The sequence below is a fragment of the Phyllopteryx taeniolatus genome, chromosome 23, assembly GCF_024500385.1.
Source record: "Phyllopteryx taeniolatus isolate TA_2022b chromosome 23, UOR_Ptae_1.2, whole genome shotgun sequence".
Lineage (NCBI taxonomy): Eukaryota > Metazoa > Chordata > Actinopteri > Syngnathiformes > Syngnathidae > Phyllopteryx > Phyllopteryx taeniolatus.
Window position 1 is genome coordinate 434,543 of NC_084524.1, and position 24,370 is coordinate 458,912.

General features: G+C 54.0%; 1 protein-coding gene across 6 annotated transcripts; it reads right to left on the reverse strand.

The window, feature by feature from the left end:
• Positions 1 to 2,079: 2,079 nt before the first annotated feature.
• Positions 2,080 to 23,205, reverse strand: LOC133472656 (sodium/potassium/calcium exchanger 2-like). 6 transcript variants are annotated; one of them, XM_061763796.1, is made up of 12 exons: positions 21,414 to 23,202; positions 19,667 to 20,702; positions 13,378 to 13,416; positions 12,819 to 12,927; positions 11,161 to 11,175; positions 9,110 to 9,160; positions 7,258 to 7,356; positions 6,659 to 6,741; positions 5,444 to 5,578; positions 5,271 to 5,360; positions 5,023 to 5,189; positions 2,080 to 3,732 (listed from the first exon to the last, which is right to left on the reverse strand). In XM_061763796.1, exons 2-12 carry the CDS (start codon positions 20,513 to 20,515, stop codon positions 3,483 to 3,485), a joined length of 1,887 nt encoding a protein of 628 aa, XP_061619780.1. In that variant the 5' UTR covers positions 20,516 to 20,702; positions 21,414 to 23,202; the 3' UTR covers positions 2,080 to 3,482. The 6 variants fall into 6 exon arrangements, with proteins under 6 accessions (XP_061619780.1, XP_061619781.1, XP_061619782.1 ...); XM_061763797.1 differs by lacking the exon at positions 13,378 to 13,416 and having other exon boundaries at positions 21,414 to 23,205; XM_061763798.1 differs by lacking the exon at positions 9,110 to 9,160 and having other exon boundaries at positions 21,414 to 23,201.
• Positions 23,206 to 24,370: the final 1,165 nt, after the last annotated feature.

The window sequence follows — 24,370 nt, forward strand, 5'->3', positions numbered from 1 at the left end:
GGCCACGTGACCTGCTTTCCTTAAAGGGCCAGCGTGCAATTTGACCTCAACTTTCAATCGACATTGTCGTTTTAGTGTTACAAATACGTTGTCATTTAATGTCAGTCATGTCACACAGTTTGTTGTATTTATCGCGTGTGTGTATAGGAAGTGCGCTATATTGAAAACCAAAATATCATCGTAAACCCATTTCTTCCTTGAATCAGAATTGATTTGAGACCCTTCCCTATACGGAATTCCAAATGAAAGAGCCACAAAACGCACGATGACAAAATGACTGCCGGTGTTTATTTGCTTCGCTGATCAGGAGAGAGAAAGATGGCAATTTGTTGGCATAGCAGGGCTTCCAACACAACAGCTATGCCAACATCTTGCCTTCCTTCCTGGACCCGCGTTCCAATATTTGGGATGCCAGCGGTGGCCCTGCTCTTCATCCACGTAAAACTGAAGTAACGCGGACAATCCACGACGATTTACCCGTTGGGCTGTTTGACGCATCCGAGCCACCGTCGTCGTGCTGCCACAAAGGCAAAGAGGAGCGCGAAGAAGTTCCATGGTGCGAGCGCGTGCAAGAAGTCGTTAGGGTTAGCCCAATGAGGAGGGCGGCCCAAAGCGGCCGCTTCGGGCGTGGATCTCATCATCGTCCACATGCGCAAACTTGAGCGCGAGCGCGGGCTGGAAGTGGGCTGACGCACACACTATGAATCACAGAATGAGTCAAAAAGTGAGCGTGGCCTTTGCACATTGACGACCACAAAACAACTTGAATTGGGTCGCCATCTCTTTGTTTGCTGGGAAATATTTCGTGAATGACAAGTGCGAGGAATGGAAGTGGATAGACCAGAAAACCAAATCGCATTCCTGACTTTTCCAACATTGGTGACTCACTTGCTACGATGACCAATGACCTCTCGACCTCTCGACCTCACGTGAGGCCAAGCGCTCTGGCGAAATGGCGGCTGGTCGACAGAGGGCGCCCACACGCGGTCGTCACCGTGCACGATTATGAGCGGCCGACAAGATCCGGCCATCCGTTTTCCTTCCTGCTTATCCTCACTTGGTAGAAATATTCCAAAATCTCCGTCGGATAGATCGTATACAGTTCACGACGAGGGGCAAATGGGATTCATTCGTTGCTCCGGGGCGCGGACACGTTTGACACGTGCGGCGCGTCACATCGGACAGAGGCCCCGACTCCCGGACGGCATTTCCGAGCATCCGTCGAGGTTTTACAGCTCATTGTACCGCAGCGATTTTCAAGGTCATCGCTAACATCGGCTGCGACCTTTCGCTCATCGGCGACAGAAAGAGTGATTAAGACTCGGCCGTCACAAATACTGAATATATGACAACGGCGTTAGTCATGTATCTGTTGACCCGTTTTACGTAGTTGCGCTCACGGGCCTCCACGGCTGCGTCGGAACTGTCGATCGGTCAACTTTCAAGCTTTCGATATTTCGAGTTGTGCTCAGGACAACATTTGGCAAACTTTGCTATCGCCGCCGTTCGTTGAAATAGCCTTTATTGGAAATATGTCAGCAAAGGTGCTCCAATACTGATTTATAATAGTATCAAATATACTCACTAACAACAATAAATGATACAGCGCCCCCCCCTGGAGACAATTCCACCAATACTGCAACGAAGCGCGCGCCATAAACTGTTGCGTTGATGTATCGCGGTGTCCAAATTTGACCACAAGAGGGCGGCACATTTCCACTTTTAACCACAGAGAGCGACCTGCTATGCGATTAAAATAGCATATATTAGACAATTTAATTTTTTTTATAAATAAATAAATATATCTATATAAATTCATCGAATACTGCTTGAATTGCCCAAAAACAAAACAATTAAAACAACTTCCTTTTTAGAGTCACTACGCTATCCAGAATGCTATAAACAAATAAATTAAATAAATAAATACGGGGGGGTGCGTTCGCCATTTTCTAGCCACTGCGGTTCCCATGATGCATAGCGTCGGTTTTCATACCAATACAAATAGGCACGAGGTAAAAACTACTACTACTACTACTACTACTACTAATAATAAAAAAACAAAATTCAGTAGACATTAAGTTGCATATTAGAATCAGATCAGCTTTATTCGTTTCATTATATTACTTTGTTTTTACATAGAGACAAATGCGTTGTACATCGATAGATTATATGGTTAATTTGGATCTGCATATATGTACACGTGAAATCCAGATGACATTAACACCAAGAAAATGAAGAGATTTCCAGTGCAAAACGTTTCCTCGGTGCCAGCGGTCGAGTCCCACGCTCGCTCACCTCGGTAAGCCAATCAAAAGTCAACTTTGGAGCGCACCTTCCATCAAGTGCACACTTGTCAGAGAGGACGATTGTCCAAACTCAAGCAAAAATTAGATGGGACTGACAATATAATAGAGGATATACCGCACAAGCCTTCGAGAGGCAGTTAGTGGATCTTTCATGCTTCGTTTTTTTGCACTTCAATACGTGAGCAAATGTTGGCGGCGGCGGCGGCGGCCCTACATTTGCTCAACATCGGTATAAAAAAAACAAGTCCTATCCAAAGCGGTTTTGCTCTTTTGAAATGAAAGGACAAAAATAGATATTTACAAAGTAAAACCTGCTATCCTTTCTAAGTGAATGCATAAAAGTCAACAGTTCAGTTGTACGGTCGGTGGGTAACCAGGCCAAACGGAGGGCGGGCGGACGGGTGCGGGCCAGACGCACGACAACACGTATATTGCTCTTTATTCTCAGAGATTGAGATTGAGATGAGAAGTTCAGGGGTGTCCATTTTGATAGGTTACATAGCTACTGAGAGGCTGACAACTAAGGGAAGGTCATTGCGGCTCGCACACCTCGTTCACCAGAAAGTGAGCGAGACATCAGGCAGCCTACGCGTCTTCTACGTGGTGACGGAACATGCCGGAAAAGGGGACATTTGGGTACATTTTCTGGTCTTCTCGCACGCAGCCGGGAGGAGGGCCGAAGCGCTACACGCTGCCCATCAACGGTGACCGGCGTGTGGCGTGTTATCTACAATCGGAGGGAGCGGATTGTCCTGCTCCAGTTCGTCGAGCGCGACTGCTAATTATCTCCTGGAAAAGTGTTGAAAGCGAAAAAGAAAATCCTCTGAAGGGTGTGGCGGTGAAGAACGAAGTGGGTTTTGTTGTTGTGGTTTGTTTTTTGTCGAAGGAGCCTCTTCACTGACGGGAGACGCCGTCTTGCATCTTCTTCTTCGGTGCTTCTCCTTCTCCTCAACCCGCCAGTCTCGAAAAGCCCAATCTAACGACACGAATGGCATGCATAACGCTTCTACATTTGGCCGGAATGCGCCGCCTTCCCTTCCCCCGCTACTGAAATAACTAATGGCTAAGAGCAAGTTTTGCGCATCCACCCACCGCACGTTCTCCCGACTGCGTCGCACAGGAGAGCCGCCCGGGATGATTCTTGTCGCTAAGGGGAAAAGGGGGAGCGGGGGGGGCTCAGACCGACACGGGACAGATGAGCACGCGGTCCTCCAGCATGACGCTGACCACCAGGAAGACGAAGTAGAGCATGAACATGATGAAGCCCAGCAGCTTGCTCAGGCGCCACTTGCAGGCGGCGATGGAGATGATGACGAAGAGGAGCATGAGGAAGAGCAGCACGATGGCGCAGAAGAGGCCGTTGGAGCTCACCGCCACCGGTTGCAAGCCGCTGAGCAGGGACCACATGAGCCACGGGAACGGGAGTCTGCAAGTGCACAAAAAAGTCCATCGGAGGGACTGAGAGGAACGCGGCCGACTTTCGCACTCGGGACTCAAAACTTTTGGGAAGACTTACGCAGCGGAACCTCGCTTTTCATATGCGCTACTTTTCATATCATTTCATTCGGTTTGACCGCTTGTTGTTGGGGGGGGGGGGGGGGGGGGTCAAAAGTTTGTCCCGCTTTTCGTACACCCGAAAGGTCAAATCCGTTCCTGCGACGCGTCTCGTCAGTTGCGGAAAAGGACGGCAAGAAGGCGGACGGACGCGTGAGGGCAAGGTCGGCGTAGCATCCTGTCAAAAGTCAGCCAAAATCGAATCAAATAAAAGCGCGCTGTGCGATCACAGTTTCGCCGCCCTCTCTTGGGCCCGGCGGGGGCTCATTTAGCAGTCGCACTCCATCAACGAGCACTAAATTGCTCGCTTGCCACTTTGGGGCCAAATATTCTTCCTTTTGTAACCAGGCGCGTCGAGAGAGTCTTTTTCAAGGTGAGGTTGCGCAGAGCGCTCGGAGAAAAACTAAACGGACAATAAATTCCGAGCAAATACGTCACAGAAAAAAAGGGTCTGTTGGAACCCTTGGGGGCGTGGCATAAGCACCCGCGGGAACGATCGCAACGGCGCCGCCCCGGTCGCGCACGTGAACTTGGCGAGCCGGCAGCGGGCGACGCCCTACTTTTCCCCAGATTTTTTGACGAACGTACGACTGCCAGCTTTTGCAAATGTGACAAAAAGTCTGCTTGTTGTTTTTAACGCAAACTCTAAATTTCCCACGACTTCCGATTCAAACATTCAGTTTGTGTGCACGAGCGTTCAAATGTTTGCGTTCACCTCCAAAGAATGAAAACAGCAGTCGAAGAAATCAACCTCACTGCCGATCCGTCGCAGCGCTCCGGCGGGCGAACGCGCGACCGGCAAAACCGACGGCGAAGGAGACGGTTTTCAAGCAGCCGTGGGAACTTGAAACGTCGTGAAACACAAGATGTCACCAAGATGACGGCGTTCAATGGTTAGGCTATGTTCGTCTTTCCATACATCATATTTGTATACATAAAGAAATCAACATTTTCGAAGCGATCGCCTCCTTAGCGTCGCGTAGTCACGAAGTCAGCTAACCGGGTTTGCCGCGTGACGGTGTACCGTGTACGTAACAACGTGACGAGACGCGGAACCGTTTTGAATCCGATCTCTCCGAGGGGAGGGGAGGGGAGGGGAGGGGAGGGGAGGCGAGGACGTCGGAAACGAGCTCGACGGCCCGCTCGCCGTCCGCCGACGTACCCGACGGTGATGTCGAAGATGTTGGAGCCGACGGAGCTGGACACGGCCATGTCGCCCAGGCCCTTGCGTGCCACGATCACGCTGGTGATGAGGTCGGGGATGGAGGTTCCGGCCGCTAATATGGTCAGGCCCATAATCTCCTCCGTAATCCCGATGGTCTCCCCGACCTGCAAAAAAGAAGCACCCGAAGCTTGGGCGTCAATCAAAGCTCATCTATTTCGCGAGCCGCGTTTGGGAGGCGGTGTCACCTGGTGAGCCCACCACACCATCAGGTAGGAGAAGGCCGCGATCCAGCAGATGGCACCCACGAAGGTGAGGGGGAAGAACCTCTTCGACGACTACAGAGCAGGAGGAGAGACGACGACGCAACAGACGTCAGCGACGCGCCGGCGTCGGCGCGACGGCAAAGGAACGGGCCTACCGGTTTCCTGACGTCGGGCAGCGTCAACCAGAGCGGGAGGACGACGGGCATGATGAAGAGGTAGGTGAAGCGCTTGCGGCCGGACTCGGGCCAGGACAGGCTGAGGGGCTGGTCGTCCTCCTCCTCGTCTTGGGCCTGAAAGCCCACATCCGCCGTCAGCCCCCCGCGGCGCTTTCATTCCTCCTTCTCGACCCGCATTGGGCAAACCCCGCGCGCCGGGGCGCCGTCACGCCGCTATTTCCAATCCGCTCGGGAGGCGGCGCTCCCCGCTCCCCAAATGCCAGCCCCCACGGGGGCCTTTCCGGCCCCCCCGGAGCGGCCCGACCTTGTATGCGACCTGACATTTGATCAGAGTATTGGACCGGGAGAGACGGGCTTCGTTTACACGAGCTGCCGACGTATACCGTCGCTCTTCTTCGAACATCCCGACGATATGCGGCAAATTCATTTGCAAATTATTCATTTGCAGATTTAGCTTTCTCATGAATATTCAAAAAGGCAATATTTGCATGCAGTCAGGGATCACTGAAAAGAAATAATTAGTTTAGCTTCCAGGAAATTTGGCCTGAGCTCTCCCCTTCACTTCTGAACGCTTGCCAAAGACTGCGAGTGAGGCGTGAGCGGCTCCCGCCGTCTTCTTGGACCGCCGACGTCCGACAAAAATATCCCACGTTCTGGCACGCTAAGCGCTTGCGCTCGGACGACGGCCGACCCTCGGCTCGAAAATGCCGGCGTGTCGAATTGCCTTTTGTCACGGTCCACAAAGTCAACGGAAACACTTTGAAAAGAAAAACCAAAAAAAAAGAGTGAGCAAGAAATAGCTCAACGTTAATAAAAGCGAAGACAAATTGCAATTTGGGTCGGCGCACACGATTTGCTTTTGCGGGCCCCCGACACCCGGAGCCGTAAGTCGGCAACCGCAACTCGTTCTGAAAATGATTTGCCACTTGTTGCTGGGCGTCGAGAAACCACAGCGAACGTCATACTTTTCCCGTTTGCCGTTTGCCGTTTTAGCGAGGCGACGACGACCAAATAAATAGAAACGCGGTCAACCCCCACAAAGATTCTTTGCCCACACTCAAAAGTTTGCAATTGCCTTTAGATGCCACAAGATGGCGTCCGGCCTGACCCGAAGAAGCAACGTTTGAAATTTACGATTCTGCTCTTGGACGAAATCCGGCCGCGGTCGAGCGAGCGAGCCGAAATCTTCCTTACCGCTTCCCCCTCTTGGCCGGCGGTGCCGTTCATGGGCGGGGTCACCTCCACTTGCACGCTGGAGCTGTTTGGCAGGTTCCTATCTGCGCAGGAAGGTGAGAGATGGAAAAGACTCCATGACGACCAGGAACCATCTGGATTTCACGAGACCCAGCCAATCGAAAGCGATACTGTCCGGCCTTACGTGTCGCCTAGGCTAACATGTTAATGCGGCGCTGTTAGCATAATTCCGCTTCACTTTGATGGCGCCGCACAATACTGTTCGTCCGTCGTCCCTTTCGAGGGACGAGCGCGCGCGCGTGATTGGCCGCCGGGCCCCGCTTGGAAGAAGCCTTCTCGAGTTCTTCCGCACCGAAGGCGTCCGAGCGCGGGGCCTTGCTCCAATGGGAAGCAAAGTCTTCCCCGAATCGAGCAAAACGATCCAATTTGACGGAAAGATTTGTCTTGCGTATCGTCACGGGCGGGCAAAGGGATGAAACTTCCTCGACTAACACGCATCCTCATGAATGTACACAGTTTTTCTTGGGCTCACTAAGGGTTAGGGGTTAGGGTTAGGGTCAGGGTCAGGGCTAGCGCCGCCGCCGCCGTCCTTTTCCTACCCGAACGGCTGGCGACTCCGTTGGCCTTCTCGCTGTCCTCCACTTGACATTTCTTTTTGGCGATCTTGTGAAGAATGGAGGCTTTCTCTCGGAATTTCCCTGCAAAACAAGAGCCGGCGCGCTCGTTAAAAGGGCCGACCGAGTTTCCTCCCCGAAAAGCCGGCGGCGGCGAGGCGGGTCTGCGCAGGAGCGCTCCTGACGTCGAAGAAAGCGACGCTCCCGCACGTCCTCGTCTTCGGCGGGCGAGTCGCTCACGTTCGGGGTCTGGAGGTCAGCTCGCTCACGTCGCTTTCTTTTCAGCGCATGGAAAGCTAACGAGAGGGGTCAGAGGTTAGTGGCGCACGAAAGCAAAGTTTCGAACAGGAGACGACGACTCCCCCCTTCTCAGCATCCGGCGCTCCTTTTCCGCAATCGGCAGCGTCCCCTCGGACACGCGTTTCGCCGCGTGTGGTTTCGTGACGACAAATTAGCCTTGCCCGGCCGCTAACTACCGCCAGGACACATTTGCTGCTTCGGACGCACGTTTGGCGCAAATGACACCGACGGACGTCTCCATCTTGGCTGGATGACAGCGCTCGATTTAAAACAAACAAAACAAAACCGGAACGCGGTGACGCACGACGGCGAAATGAAAAATCGGACGTCGATGAAACGCCGTGACCTCGCCGCTTGCGTAAGCGGCGTGCCCTCGAGGCCTCGCGACCTTCTCACGCAAGGCGCCGACTGCACGCGCGGGGCGTTTTCCCGTCGCCGCAAGCATCCGCATCCGCATCAAGTGACATGGTTATTCTTGCAATATAAAAGGAGGTACGCGTGGGACTTTGGCAGAAGAGCAGGACCGCGTGCGTGCCCTGCCTCCGACCGCTCGGCCTGCTGCAATCGATGGCTTTTTCATTTTTGGAGGGCACGGCTGATTTGGCAGCGCCCGACACGCTGCCAATGTCAATATGTGCTCTGCCCGAACACGTCAACACGCGTCCGTGACCTTCCGGCAAAATCGTTGGGCAACAACTGCCTCCGTCTCATCTCCGCCGTTACGCGCGCTCGCGCATCTTTTCCGTGTTTCTGTTGTGCAATGAGATGAGAGGAGATCGAAGCTCGGCCGCATTCTGCTGGAAACGTCAGCTAGCGTAACAGGATTTCATTGTGTTGCTCTTTTCTGCACTAAATCCGAATTGATTTGTTGTCTGCCATGGGCTAGCTGCTGCAACAACAACAACAACAACAACAACAACAACAACAACAATCCCAGTTGCCACATTCAAGCGTTGTTTTCATTGCGAGGCCACTCGGTTTGAAAGTGGAAATTGGCTTGAAAGTGACAAATGTGTTTCCCGGGAGGCCCGGCTAACGTGCGCATATTCGACATATTTCGACTGCCTCGAAATGACATGGAAAGCTTCGAGTTGTCGCCGGTGCTCCAATTTGTCGTAACGCGAGCTCTGCTTCTTATGAGAGCGCCGTGCGTGCGGACGACTCACTCCACTCGGGGCGAATGCGCCTCGTGCCCGCCAAAGCTACGAGCGGAAGCTCGCTCACCAATGACGGATTCCTCGGCCGAAGAAAGAAAAGGAAAGACGAAAACCCTCCGTAGTGTATGAGCATTTTCTAAAAGAACACCGGCGACCTGAACAGGATCGACTCGAGAAGGTACTGAAGCACCGCAAAATGATAACCACGGTACAAAACTCCCGCCATTTGCCCTTTGCCCTTTGCGGTGAAATCTCCGAGAAAAAGGACAAACGGCGGCAGTCCGTCACAGGCGAAACAAACACAAAGGAAAGAATGAAGGTGAGGCGCTCATGGCGGAGACGGAGAAGAACCAAACGGAGGGAACATTTTCGGGCCTTACCTTCCTCGGTCATTGAGTGATAATATTTTAGTTTCCCATAAGTCCCAAGCTCTACGAGGCCACAGCAAAAAGACAAGGAAGGGCGAGGGCAACGGACACACAGAGAAAAGGGAAAGCGTCAACACCGCACACTCAACGGGAAGTTATCAGCTGCAACAAAAACATTGACTGGCCAACCAACCATGCTGGCAACATGCAAGAAAAACAAAGCAAAATAGACGAGTCCTCCTCTCCTCCTCTCAAGAGCTCGGCTGGGGAATCGCCCCGCAATTAGCATTCGCGCTACGTCGACCTCCAAATATTTCATCGCCAATCAATACTATCTATCGGTCTGTCCCCTAACCGATCGAAAGTGTTGAAAACCAATCCCATAACTCTTGAAGCCGGCGTAAAAGTTCGCCTCTTCCGTCACTCTGCGGGAGCCGTGCGGCGTTCTGTCGCCTCGAGATTGAAAGTCCGCTTCGACGGCCGCAGAAGAATCACCGGTCGGCCACGGAAAACAGGCTCCTTTGCGCCAGTTCAATTGGCAATTCAGTTCGGGAAGAGGACGCGTTTGCCAAGAAATTAAAAACGGCTTTTTGTCCAGTCGGGGCTCGGCGTGGGCGCGCATTTTGATGGGGACGCTTTACACGCAATGTTTTGGAGCGGATAAAATGAGCCATCGAAGAGGATTTTGGCGCGCGACGGGAAATCCAAACTCCAATGACCTTTTGTGAAAAGTGCTCCTTTCGGAGATCGCTGCGCTCCCCCGTTCCCAGGAGAGAGAGGTGGGAGTTGTTTACCAGCGGCCCTCTTGCCCTTGCAGCGTGCCCTCTAAACCTACGCCCGGCCATCTGACTGAGCGCACGCGCAGCCGCTCTGTCTCGCTCGTGCTGGAGTGGGTGGGAGCTTCGGTGGTGGTGATGAGGGGGGGGGGGGGGAGAGAGAGAGAGAAAAAAAAAAAAAAAGCTTTTAAGCATCCATTCGTTCACTTGGCTGGCGCGAGGCTGCTCACAGGACGCAGAAGCGTGGCGTGCAATGTGCTCGTCTCTCTGTTTGCGTGGACATGTGACGGCTCGCCGCGCCCCCACGCTTTTTCGCTACTTTGACAGAATTGAAGTTGAAAGATTGGAAAAAGCAACGACAGCAAAATATTTGGAGTCTTCCTCGGAAAGGCAAGTATCGGTTCAATCCTGTGTACCAAAGTAAAAACAACGTGTGCTGGAAAATGCACTGAAGTACAAAAGTCATGATTTTTTTTTTTTTTTTTACTGTCAATGACATAGAATATCTGTTTTGATAACTTGACATGCATGAAGAAACTTGTATCACCTTCCATTGGGCTCCCCAAAAATCCGACACGTCGCATGAATTAAGAGCTCGGAGGGGTCAGTGGTTGACCTGACCTTGTTTGGTGCCGTCACCCGAGGAGGCGGAAGAAAAAGCAACGGGCCTCTTTTGACAAAGAAGCAAAGTATAGCGAGAGTATTTGTCTTCTAGCGTAGGCAGTGAGAGTCAAAAGTCATCAGAAAAAAGAGAGAGAGATAGCTGAGAGATAGTTGTTTTCCCCTAACGGCGACATCGAGGACAGTGATTTGGTTTTGGCCCGACACGAAGGAGGCGCTCCAAGAAAGCCTTCGAAAGAAATACGGTGACTTCATCTGCCCGGTTAGTCAAGATTTTTGGGCAACCAAAGACAACGAAGACATTTGTGCAAGTGGAAGAAAAAAAGCGCGGGGGAGCGCAGCTCTGTTCCAACGGCAAACGCGGTTCATCGACCAGAAATCCCGAGGAAGGTCGCCCGTCCGGCCGGGACGCCGGGTCGCGAACGCAACGCGGGACTCCGCTGACGACTGCCGATAACCGTCGAGCGCATTGACTAAGAGGAGGGAGAGGAGGGGCTCGGTGAGGACGAGACATCCACGGAGGAGGACGGGCAGATGGACGCGGTTGACCAACGGCGGCACTAAACGCTCAACGCTAGAAGGGCACATCGGGAGAAAGAGTTGCCCGCCGCCGGGTTGTCGGGAGGATGGGAGGGGGCGGGGCTTACACAAACGAGATCAACTCACCGGAGTCCGCAAATTCTGAGGGGGAAAGTAGAAGAAAGAAGCGGAGAGACACAAACAGACACACGATTAATTTATATTGGAGCAAAGCGTTCTCAATCCAGTCACATTCGAGGGGACGCCATTTGTCCAGCGCCTTCTCGCGCGCGCTCTCTAAAAACATCAGACGGAAAACTCTCTGAAATGGACAGCGCTCATCTCGCTGCAAGGCAGTAACTAGCAGCAGCAGCAGGAGAGTCGCGACGCTCGTGCGGTCAGACTTGGAATTCAATTCCTCGGATCATCTCGTCACCTTGTGGGAGCGAAAGGGATCAAAAGCCGAAGCTGCGCCACTGGATCGGGAACACAATTCAGCGCATATTCGTGCAAAATGAAGGGCAGGCGTCGGGCCTCGTTACTCGGGATCGGGCGCTCGCGAAATGTCCTGCGAGCGGCACCGCGGCGATCGCGCGCGTCGGCCGACCGTCTTTGAAAGGTCTTTGTTGGCAGTTATCTGCCAATGTCTTCGCTGACATTTTTGATGGAGAAAAAAAGTACTCGTCCACAGGTGTCAAACTCAAGGCCCGGGGGCCAAATCACTTCCACGATTCTTGCTCAAATTTTCAGAACAGAATGATAAATAGTATCGTTGAGACATCGCAAGCATTTTCCGTTCACAGCAACTTGAACAAACTATTATCCCTGACTTCTGATTTCCAAACGAGGGATCCATCCATTTGCTATACGTATCTCATCATTATTATTATTATTATGATATGTTTTCCCAGTCGACGGCAAATGTCAAATGAGTTTGACGCGCGCGCTAGTGGTCTCGGTACGCTGTAGCGGCGAGTACTCGACTTTGGATACTTGTAGCGGTCTCGGTCTGAAAGAAGCGATATCGAACAACCCGACGTAGAACGCCGACTGTTAACGTAAAGCCCGTTTTGTCCAAACGGTGAAGGTGAAGGTGAAGAAGTCGAAACGCAACCTCAGACTTTCTCCTCAGCTCTGGAGCGCTCACAACTTATTTTGAGAACCATCCATGAAAAATAGATGCACGCACCCGCGCCCGCGCCCGCGCGCGCTCGCTCCTTAAAAGCCAAAAACGCTCCGAGATGCCGGCAAAACTGCCATCCGACGACGTTCCCGCGTGCGCACGTCGGGGAAGCATGCGGACCTTTCCGGCAAACACGACACGCTGGCCGTTTGCGCCGATAGGTTTCCATTTTCCTGTGCACTCCGTTTCCATTCATTCCAATCTGCCACCATCTGGAGCACGATAGAGGTCTCTCTCTCAGGCAGGAGCGCCTCCATCTTGGACGCTTTTTAACGATGGCTAAAGTTCAAGATGATCCGTGCTAACGGGCACCGGCACTAATTTCCCGTGAGCGGACTCATTCCGGGCTCGGCTCGCCCGGTCGCTTTTGAGTTGGATTCTTATCGCTCGTTGGAGCTCGTCCGTGTTGCCGCCACCGAATTGTGGAATTGCAAACTGTTAGGATCTCAGGTGAAAAGACTGAAAGTCACATTTCTTATTTGCATCCTCTTTATCAATTTGAGAGAACAAAAATCGGAAAACAACAGAACAGGCAAGTGAGAACAATTTGTGGGAAATACGGTTTGTGGACACACAGCGCAGACGTCACCAACCGCGCTGGGCTCAAATCCCAAAAGCTCACCTTCACTTAAAGGGTCCAAGGTGTGAATCATGAGCTGGAAAATGCTGTTCCTCATCAAGCTGTTGTGCAAGGAGGCCGAGCTGCCCCCCCGTTGGAGTCGCGGTCTGGCCTGCGAGGAGAGCGAGAGAGACGGCGTGAGAAAGCCTTCCTGCCACATCTACGGCATCTCCGCGCTCCGTTCGGTCGGGAGGGAGAAAAGTCCCAGCCGCTCCGCTTTCGCCTCAAACCCGCGGGCGATGTCGGAACGCGGCCCGCCGTCGTCCGCGTCTAACGGGAGGCCCTCGGGTCGCACTTTTCAAGCGGCGCGCCGCCGAGGCCGTTCCGCCGTTCCGTGCTCCACTTTCGGGAGCCCTCTTGCCCGTCCGTCCGTCAGGTGTGAATGGCGCGGCGCGGCCCCTTTCTTCCAAACCCAGCGGCTGGATTTTCTACATAACAGCGGTTACGACTCTGGGTCGGATGAAGTTAAGACAAAGTCACGGTATGGCGGAGGACACACACGTCACGCTGTGGAAGAGCCACACACAAAAGGCAATTTCAACGAGACGGGCGGGACACCTACCGACAACTTGCCGTCATCCTCGGGCGTCCCCGGACTCGCCTTCTCATCCGACACAAACAACCAGGACGGTCAGAAAAGAAGGGGGGAGAGAAAGAGAGAAAAGAGCAAGACAAAGATGTGAAGCATGGCGCACACAACGATAGCGAGGCGTCACAGCGGACGACCGCAAAACACGTTTGAGGGGATGATGCGTTGTTTGGAAAGGGTGCACCCGCCTCACGGCCGGAACGGGGAGTTCAGCCTCCTTTTCCGCACGATCGGCGAACGGCGGCATCATTTATGGACTTTTCTGTTGCCGAAACGCCGAAACGGAAAGCGCGCTACGAGCAGGCGAGCCGCGCCGTTTGGCTAAACGACTCGGAAACATTTTCGACACGGCCGTGTCCTTCCGCGAACCCGACGGTCGGGCTGTACCGTGTCATACGCTCATGCAGACATGGACGAAGAACAAAAGGACACCTTCGACCACAACCGTTCCATGAGTCCTTTTTTTGCAGAGGATAAAGAATCTAAGCCATGTGTCGCTTCTGCAACTGGGACTATTGATGCCAAGCGCGAGCACGTCAGTGGCGTTGTTTTGCGTTGTTCGGCCTTGAGGCTTTGCGACTTTTGAGTTTGAAATGGCGCGATCGGCCGGCGACCCGTTGAGGGCGTGCCCCCGCCTCCTGCCCGATGACAGCTGGGAAAATGGACGCATCGTTTGAAAGCGACAACATGCCATGATCTGTTTTCTGGCGACTTTGACGGTAAACGTCGGCTGGGAGCGGCTTCCTTCTTGGGACCGACGTCAAAAGAAAGAAAGTCGCCCAGAAGAGGCTCGAAAATAAATCAATAAAAATAAAGTGCGAGTGGCCGCCGACTTTTGGAGAGCGGACGCGTGACTCGGGCCGGCCGTCGAAGAATCGCGCCCTCGCCTGCCATCCTCCCGGCACGTCTGTCGTCGAAAGGCGCACGCGTGCGAACCAACCGTTCCTCTGAAAGCTTCTCGCGAGATGACTTTTGTTTGGATGCTGGAACGCGGAGGCCTCCACGCTCGTTTTCGACAACATGCGGAGGCGCTGACGTGTGCTGACAAGATCCTGCGTGCCCGTGAGTCACACGATCTGGATCCTGGTCTCAAAGGATTGAAATTGTGCAGAAATGACAGAAAAGAGCGGCCGACGCTCTGGAAAGTGATGTCGCAGATCATTGCTGCAAACGCGCAAGAAGCTTCTGCTCTGAAATGGAGCGACTGGCGCGAAGCCGCAGGGGTTCCATCCCGATCGTTTCCTCAAGCTTGAATTGTTCCTTTTGGCCCGACGCAGGCGAGTGCCGGTGCCGGTGCCGGATCCAGACGACACGGCGGGTCGCTCGTTAAGCCAACGTTAAATATTAGGACTAATGATCACATCGAGGGATTAGTATGTTTGCGCGCTCCTCTAATACCCGCCTTGCACGTTTTACGTGATGTCACATCAGGACGCTTCTCGGGAGCGGCGAGACGGCGAGACGGACGGGGCGGTCGAAGATCCCACGGCGCCGCGCTTCGGGGAACGATCGCTCTGCAAAGTGTCCCGCGCGTGAGCGCTGCCACTTCGGGCTCCCAAATGGCCAGCAGATGAACTGGGATTTTTTTCCCCGGCGGGGGATCGATCGGCGGCGTTAGAAGCGCGACGCGGGACACGGTGGCACCTTCACTCACGAAGACGACTTTGGACATTTCCAAATTTGCCCTGCTGAAAATGGAATAGTCGCGGAACGATTTCAAGGACTTTCTCAAAATGATCTCACGAATTACATTTGATGATTTTTGAATGGCGTGAAGTCCGTCGCGCAGATCACCGCAAAAAAAGCGCCACTGCAAAAGCTCAAATGTCACCTGCTTTTTTTGTGAAACAATCCCAAAAAATCTAAATCTTACTCTTAACTTATTTGAGGACATTTGACGTTTTTTCTCAATTTGAAGATACAATATCTTATTTTACAAAGCTTATCAAGTCAATGTATTTTAGTTCCAGTGGCAAAATGTGTTGTTTGAAGGGCCAACGGAACGAGCATGAAGGTAAGATTCCAATGTTTTGTCATAAGGCGGCGCGTCACGGAAATGACAAAGTGACGGCAACGTGCGACGTTCCCGCTGTGAGTGGTCTTCTCGCGCTGCAAATCTGCAGGGGACAGAAGAGCCTCCGAGATTCGGCCGTACGCGCGCCTCGCTTTCAGCCGTTGCCCTCTCTTTCCATTTTGCCTGGAGATGATAATGACCATCTTTAAGGGGGGGGGGGGGTTGGTATCAAATTTGCACAAGTCAAGAAGCCGCCCACTTGCTCATTAGTAACCCCTTCATTTTTTCCTAACAAGCAGAACTAATTACAGAAGCTGCCAGCTTGGCTGATTTCCCACAAGGCAGCGCTTCACCCAGCCACCAATCAGGCGCCAGCTTCTGGGAGACGCAAGAGGACGGAAGCACAAAATTGCTGCGCCACCTTAAAAAGGCAAATGCGGCTTTTCGATCATCGATCAATCGATCGTTACTGTCGATCAGGCGGAATTGACCGCACATCGACGCAAGTGAGGCCACAGAAAAACACGCTTCCTCTTTTCCAAAAGGTGAAACTGGAGAATGATTTCCCCCCGCCCCCTTTCCTCCATGTTGGTCCCGATGAGCCGCGTGACCTTGGGAGCCATTTAGCTTCCCGTCAGCCCCGGGGGGCGGGGCGGCATACAAAATGCCGAGGGTCCCGGTTGTCATCACATACAACCGGCGAGATAACGATCCCGGTGCCCTTCACGTGATGCGTTTACAGTGCAGTTATCGAATTCATCCTCGCGTTCAGAAATAGCTCGGGATCGATAGAGCTCTCAGTTTCTCAGCCCCCGAAAAACAACAACAAGTCTGTATGCACAGTATGCCGCCCGCCCGAGATTTTCAAGAAGGCTCCATTGGGAGAGGCTTTGACCTTGATTTGACTTTCCAGATCTTTAAGAGCCCAACTTCGCGCCGGTTGCCTTGAGAAAAGAATGCAGGGAGCTGTCTGCGGTGCTGAAATGTGAGACAAACAATCGCTCGTGGCCTCATCATCAGCTGCACTTTCAATTTCTTCCAATTCGAGCGCCGAGGGCACCGACATTATTCATCCGGAATCCAGAAGTGGGCCGCACAATGGCCGCACGCATGACGATAATTTGTTTTTCAAATGGCACGCCGCGATGTTTAACTCCTTTTGAATGCACTCCAATATGCTAATCCGCCCGAGATCACACAATAAGCACCTGGGATGCAAATGAGCGCGATTAGCGACCGACGCGGCCCCCCGAACAACAACGCTCGTCCAAACAAAGTCCGGTCGTGCCGCAGCTGCGCCGGATGATAGAACTTGGACTCTTTTATTGTCCTGCTGAGATCCAACTCAACAAACGGCTCTTCCATTTTTAAAGTCAGGCGGTCAGGTAAAGAAAAAAAACCCAAAACGAAAAATATTATGGTGGAAGAGTATGTCATTGTTCTGCCTGTCACTATACGTCGCTGGCATAGATACAGTAGAGGAGGAACAATACATTATTTGTCGTGAAGAAATACCTTTCAGGCCACTTCAGTGAAATTGCTTCCTTTGCCGCGGCGCAATTGCTGATGTCTCACCGTAGACGAAGCGAGCGGACGGATATTGGCGCGCGACCGCACGTTCTCGAGTTTCACGTCGCGCCAAACGAGACAACGGCAACGGGGAAGGAAGCGCCGGCAGTCTACTTTGGAAGCGATCTTTGAAGATGGAAAATCTGGCTCCGGCATACGCTATTTATAGCTCGCTAATGCAGCGGCAAGCAGAGGTCGTAACCCTTCCCGTGTCGGCGGAAGCAACATCTGCCTCCCTGCGCCGGCAACCTATCTGACGACGACGACGACGGAGGAATCTGAACCGTTTGCTCCGTAGGCCAGATTTGCTCACCGATGGACAATAAAGCCGACGTGAGGAATAAATGACGGCTCGCGCTCCCGGGCTCCCGGGCTCCCCCTACGGTCACGAAGTTGAATTCAATTGGCCGGCAATGCATTTTAATGACGAGGAGACGTGTCGGAGGTCGGGAGCGGCATCGCGTGACCTCGTTCGACCCCTCCGCCAGTACGCGGGGACCCACCCGCTCGTCCGTTAATCGGACCTTTCGGCTCGACTGGCGTCACGTCGGGCCGCCGAGCAGCGGATTAAAAAGCTTAGCAGAACGCGAGACAGTTGGCGATACCGTGCGCCGACACGCTCTACGGCTCGACGGACGCATTTTCTTCACACGACTACGAATCTTCAAATAATCACTTTTGGCCGCCCTTGCGAGATGAGCCCGCCGACCGAGCGCTCATTAAGTAAACAAATAGGTAAAGACGTCCTTCCCGCATCTGTGCCGCCCAAATCAAATCACATGCTGTGCACCGACCGGGATTAGCGCACGGACTGAGCGACGCGCGACAATTCTGATGCACGACTTTGCTCCTTTGCCCTGACTTTTCGACTAGAACGACAAGAGCAACTTCCGGCAGACTCGAGGCTCAATGAGTGCTCGAAGCCTCTGTGCTTTTCCTTTGAAAGTCCCGCGGGGGGCCGACACGCGTTTTGCCTTCTTGCCGTTCGTTGTTAATGAAGCTAACCGATACAAAAGTAGGCCGAGTAAACCGGGTTTCGGGAGAATGAGCTGGACCTCCCGACGGCCGATTGTAATTAGGTAGAAAGACACCCTTCGCTCGTTCGCCGCCCACCCTCCCACTTGCGATGCGTATTCGGCATCTGTCGCTGAAACGAAATGCACAGATCGAAAACCTGAAACCGCGAGAAGCCATTTTGTCAGGATCAGCACGTGACCCAGCAGTTTTGTGTACCGGAATCCAAGGTAGCCTGCTGTATGCCAGAAGCCCCTCTTCCCAAAAAGATCATTCGTCGACTTCAGCGACTTCAGCAAATCGATTTGTTCTTTTCATTGTGGCAGCACAGATGTCACAAGCATTTCTGCCCCACCAAATCGCTTCTTAGCATACAGGATTTCACTACAGGATGGAATAAACCGGCCAGCACGTCTGCCTCACAGTTCCGAGGTGGCTGGTTCAAATACGCCGCATGCATGTTCTCCCTGTGCCTGCGTGGGCACATGCGCGGCAGGTTCCTCGAAGACTCTAAATTGCCCGCAGGTGCGAATGCCGGTTCGTTTCTGGGTGCCGTGCGATTGGCCGGCGACCAGTTCAGGGCCCAGAGTCGGCCGGGATAGGCTCCGGCACGCGAGGAGAAGCGGTACAGGAGAATGGATGGAAGGATGTTTGGGATCACAATGACATTCAGAGGCCATTCTCTTACAAGAGTCTTACAAGACTTCCATTTGCCATTTTTTGGTCATTCCCGCCTTCCCGAGGAAACCAGGACCACCACCACGACGATAGAGTGTCCTTACAAGGCAACGCATCACACCTTGGGCCTCACGTGTGTCGCGATGCATCACGGGAACGTCACGACCGAGAAGCCGGCCCTCTTCCGTCAAACCGCGTCGAGTTTGGCGGCCGCCGCCGTCTGTCTGGCGGCGCTATAATTCGTCCCAATGTGAGGGCACGACACAGAACATCCATCCATCGTCTGAGCCGCTTCTCCTCACTCGACGCCTGCTAAATTGCAAATTAAAACCGAAAATAACACACACGCGCACGTCCCAAAAGCGTCAAGACTTGATGAAAAACGGCAAGCCCTTTGGAAGATTACGCTCCAATTACGCGGGGCCTTCGTCGCCTTAGTTAGCCCGGACGACTCATCGGACTGCCGCCCGAAACTCCAGAGCCGATTCCCTTCAGCGTCGCAACATCACCGGCACGGGCGCCCGGCCATCGCAGTCCGCACCCACAATGCTTGGCGGGCGGCTCAAGGTCACCTCGCTTCCCTGGCAGCGAGCCGGCGCGCCCGCTTCCTCCCTCACCTGTCAAACGCGCAAATTGAGCGCAACCTTGTGCAAAAACAAAGCCGTGCCTCTTCGATTTCGATTTGAAAAGGCGAGCTCGCAGCAAATCTTGCCCGACGCGACGACGAGGAACGCTACAGCCGCGCTGATAATCTGCACGCCGGTATCCGATGGCAACGGTCGGCGCGAAGTCGCCGCGCCTCGGCCGGCTGCGGTGACGTCGGGGCGACCGACCCGTTCCACGAGGTTTCGTTAATCCCCGAGCCGGACGCCTGACACGAACGTCTTTTTGTCTCGGTCGGCGCGATTTGAAGCAAGGCTCTTTCAAATGATCTGGAAATTTTGCAATTTTGCCGGCTTTGGGAAGGTGACGGAGAAGCCCACTCACCTTGGGCTGCGCCTCCGCCTCCACCACTTGGTTCTTGTTCATGCAGTTCTTGACGAAGCCCTCCACAGTTCCGTTGAACTTCATGAAGATGACGTAGGCGGCGTATCCCGACAGCAGCGTGACACTTTCCCACACGGAGATGAAGTTATCGAGGAAGAAGACTATGAGCAGGACGAGGTCCAGGATGTAGAAGGAGACGTCGCGGAAGAGCGGCCACCACGTCAGGTTGAGGATCTCCTTGGAGAAGATGGCGCACATGCCGATGACAAAGAGGATGTTGAAGACGGCCGAGCCCACGATGGTGCCGATGCCCACGTTGCTGTGCGAGATGAAGACGCCGATGATGGACGTGAAGAGCTCGGGGGCCGAGCCGCCCGCCGCCATGAAGGTGGCGCCGGCCACGTCGTCCGAGATGGTCAGCTTCTCGGTGATGACCGTGAGCGCCGGGACGAAGAACTCGTCGCACACGATGGCCAAGGCGATGAACATGTAGATCATGCCGAACATGTGGAGGATCACCGCGCCCCGGCGCCTCTCCTGGAGGCCGAAAAGGTCCGGCGGGTACTCCCCGTGGCTTTCGTTGCCATCCGCGGCGGATTTCACGGCGACCGGCCCGTCGGCCTCGTCGCGCTGCCGGCTGAAGAGCAGAGTCCGGCGGGGCGCCGGCTGCCGGAGGCTCTCCCGGGGGACCACAGAGTTCCACGTCAAGGCGCAGACGGAGACGGCGCATAGAGCCAGCAGGCTCGCCGCAAAGCCCAAGATCCGCACGGGGCTCAGTTTTCGCCGCGGACGCCGGTGAGCCCTGCGCTCGGGCTGCGGCTCGGCCGGCCGGAAGCACGGCGGACCCATCTCTGCGCGGTTCAGCGGGGCGCCCTGGCTCTGGCTGGCTCGGTAGGTCGAGGGGGAAGTCGGGTGGGTTTTACCGGGGTTGGCAAAACATGGTTTGGACCTCAAATGTGTTAAAAAGACTGCTGGCGCTTTCCTGGATCTGGCTTGCCAAAAGTTGTCTTCATATTAGCCTCTGCTGGAAAAACAACTGAAGAATAAAAGACACAGTGAGCATTGACAGCACGGGATTTGACTTTTGGTCGTCACTTGAGGGCCACATAACGGTCTAAGATAGGAAAGAACGGCAGCGGCGGCGGCGGCAATAAGAACGTCTTCGGAAAAAAAAAGGAATTTGTAACGAGCATCCTCAGATGCTGTACTTATTTGGACATTTTCTGTTGGGGCACAAGGACTCGTCAACAAAATGTACCTTTGTGGCCCTCGGAGCACCGTTGCGTGCAAATCCATATCGATGGGACCATCGCGGGCATCAATTGACACCTACTGTACTTCGACTTCGGACGAGGCACGTTTTGCTTATTCGGTGGCCTGAGAAAAATACCAAGAAACAGTCCAGGTCCCGTTCAACACACAATACCGAGAACTTGATAGGGACTGATGATTTTGAACCGCAGTAAGAGAAATAACAAGGAGGCCGTTTCCGAACGGCGATGACGCTGCTGAAAAGGGCTGACTACTAGGATTGTTATTAGCGGTCGCTTATTTTGACAGGGTTAGAAGCCCATCTGCCGTGCCGGCAACTCTGCCCTTCACTGATGCGCTTGCCCTCTTAGCTGTTTTCAAGGAAAAGAAAGATGTGGGGGGGGGGGGGGGGGGGGGGGGGGGGGGGGCGGAGGGGGGGAAGCACAAGCAGCCGACGTCTGCGCGGCGGATGCGGACGCGCGAGGTCTCGTCTTACCTCGGACACGGGCGGCAGACGGCGGCGTGTCGCAAACGTGCAGTCCGGTGCCCTCTGGCTCTCGTTCGGCACCAAAATGTCACCGGGCTCGGCTGCGGCGACGGACAGAGGAGGAGCTTTTGACAGAGGAGGGGGAGGAGCGGGCGGGTGGCGGGTGGCGGGTGGGGGGAGGAAAGAAATGCGCGCGCCTCCTCTCTGGCTTCACAGTCTCGGCTCAGCGGCGGCATCCGTCCCGCTCGGTCGGATGAGAGCGAACGCTTTCATCGCTTCGGGAAAAAAGCGATGCGCTTAGCCGGGCCGACCGCGTGATTTGGATGAATCGAGTCAGGTAAAGAGGCCCCCCCCCCCCCGCACCCCCTGCCAGGTTCAAGCTGCTGCAGGCGAGGGGGCTTCTGGTGATGTTGCACGTTACCATGGTTACAGAGCTCTCCCACCGTTTCTATCCCCGCTTCCCCTCCTCTTTCCTGCCCGCCGTCCCGCACGAACAGGTGGCCGCGCTCCGGGCCGCAAGCTGATTGGCGGGCGAGCCGGCCTAAGGTCATTTCAAGGTTACACGCAAGACACGGCGGGGGTGGGCTCAGCATCCCCGCATTTCATCCGCCAACTCCAGCAGTCCTTCTCTGCACTATCGATGATAAGTAACCAAAACAGCAAAAGGTACTCGCCACATTTTTGGGCCTTGTAACGACATGCGCTCGGAGGTCACGGAAGGAAGGTCGAGGAGGGCCAATACAGCCCCCGTTGGCTTGCGGCCAGCTATTTAAACGCGACGCCAACATTTCCCAATGTGCGACGCGACGCGACGTGACGTGACGAACGCGAGATATTCTTCCTTTGATTTCCTCATGCTGGAATGAAAGTCAAAACCTTTCTGAAGCAACAACGCATCGTATGTCGCCGGCACCGGTCAAAACAATTCACCTCGCGCCGGTGGAATAAGAACGAAACAGAATCGTTTGTCGACGTGAGGGGGGCGCCACGTCGGGCGAAATCATTTGAGCTGCAGAGCGGAAGTGAGCGTCGCATGTGACGTCTTCCGGTCATTGAAACTCGAGAGAAAAAGGCTCAAATCCTCAGATCCTGTTTTCTCGGTCTTGTCATGTTTCGTGTACGATCGACGGGGACGCTTGAGTTTTGTCCCCCAGAAGTACGGAAATGTCACGTCACGTGCTCAAAAGTATATATCATAAATCGCGATTGACTGACCTTATCGATTGACCCCTCCCGATTGGCCTCCGTTACCTAACAGGAAGCGCGCTGCCCGGCACTATCGACACTTCGGATTCTCTGAAACGCTCCGAACGCGTTTGGGACCCGAATGAAATGGACATGTCGTGTCGGTCGACCCTTTAACACAATTCCGCCCGAGGCCTCGAGGGGCCCTCGGAGGAGCCCGGCTGGCAATGGCGAGCCAATGGGAGGGGACGTTCTTATGCGAGTGAGACCGGGTGTCTCTTTGTTCAAACGCGCATCTGATCAGCGCATCCGTCAATAGCTTCCTCATCGAACCAGATCTCTCCAGGCCGCCCCGATCTGGCTGCCTTTCCAGCATAAAAGCGTTGACCGGTCACGGGTCACGAAGGATTGGACGGGACGGGGCCGACGCTTGTTTTGCTTTGACAAAAACGGGAGAAATTTCCACGCCGGCCCCGGCTCGCCCCCTTCCAAGCCCGCCCCTCGCTCGAGCCCGGCGGCTAAATCCGAGCCTTTGTGCTCCACATAGTTGTATGGATTTGTCAGCATTGGGGCAGGGGCGGCGGGGGGGCAGATAGAGCCATGATAAGCAAGCACGTTTTTCCAGCCAACGGGGGCCGGGGGGGGGGGGGGGGACAATTGACCTCGGCGAGCTATCGAGCTCGCGTGATCGTAAAGCTCGATCAATAACACGCCACGCTTCCCCCGCGGACTCAATGCCAGAGGAAGCCTCACGGCAGAGGCTCGGCAAAACAGAAGGCCTACCGCGGGATTCGGGGGGGGGGGAATGGCCGAGCGAATGCGTCGACAGTGGCAAATTTAAAGAGCGGGAAAACAGGAAAGCTGTTTGGTGGCGCCGGCGCCATGAAGAAATGGATCGTCCTCGAGCGGGTTTGATGGCTGCGCTACAAGTCCTGCGCCTGATTCAAGAACCATTTGACAAATACGGAACACGTATTCCAATTTTTTGGCAAGGGTACAAAAACGTGCCACGTTCCCACGTGGACAGAAAGTGCGCTCTAACCGTACGCTGCCGGGTAAACAAATACAGCGAAGCTCAGCCTCTGGTTAGTGGATGTCGCGGCCTGCAATATGAAAGTACCGAAAAGTCAGAAAAGTACAGGAGATGTTGGACCCAAAACCTTCCGAACCTCTGAGCCCCTGAAAATGTCATTCCATCCTAGTTTTGAGGGCGGTCAATTTGTGGGGTCAAAGTGCCCAAAAATGGGGACATGATCAAAACAGCATCCGAAAAAGGAGGCTCGAATGACATTTTGACAACTAGTTGATGACTTGAAAATGATGCCGACTGTCGTTTGTATCCAAACGCAAGAAAATATCCTTCGCGTGCCAATTTGAAACGCAGTGTACTTTAATGTAGTTTCATGACGGCGGCGCTTTTTGAGAATGCCTGCTACTGCTAAGACTTTGACTCAAGTCATATTTTCCAAGGTGGCTCACTTCTATTCTACCTTCTAAGTTGGTTCCCGTTTGTGGACAGAACGGAAGCGAAGTGTTTCCTGCGTGAGCTGGGATTCGATTCTAACGGGGGCAGCAGGTTTCAATCTCGGCAGATTACACGGAACGCGTCGGGGGGCACGGGGTCTTGCGTAATGGAGTGCGCTTGAGGTGACGCGCTTTGCCAATCGGCAATGACCCCCCCCCCCCCCCCCCCCCCCCCTGCACAATTTGACTCGGGAACTAGAAGACGATACCCTGGATCCGGATCCCGGTCCGTGATGAAGCCTGCAGATGTTCCTCAT

Excerpts from the sequence above, each read along its gene's own strand:
- LOC133472656 (XM_061763796.1), bottom strand. The coding sequence starts at position 20,515 with ATGGGTCCGCCGTGCTTCCGGCCGGCCGAGCCGCAGCCCGAGCGCAGG. Across the intron at positions 5,190-5,270 it reads TGGTGTGGTGGGCTCACCAG|GTCGGGGAGACCATCGGGAT; the intron begins GTGACACCGCCT and ends TCTTTTTTGCAG. Across the intron at positions 3,733-5,022 it reads ATCTTCGACATCACCGTCGG|ACTCCCGTTCCCGTGGCTCA; the intron begins GTACGTCGGCGG and ends GTGCACTTGCAG.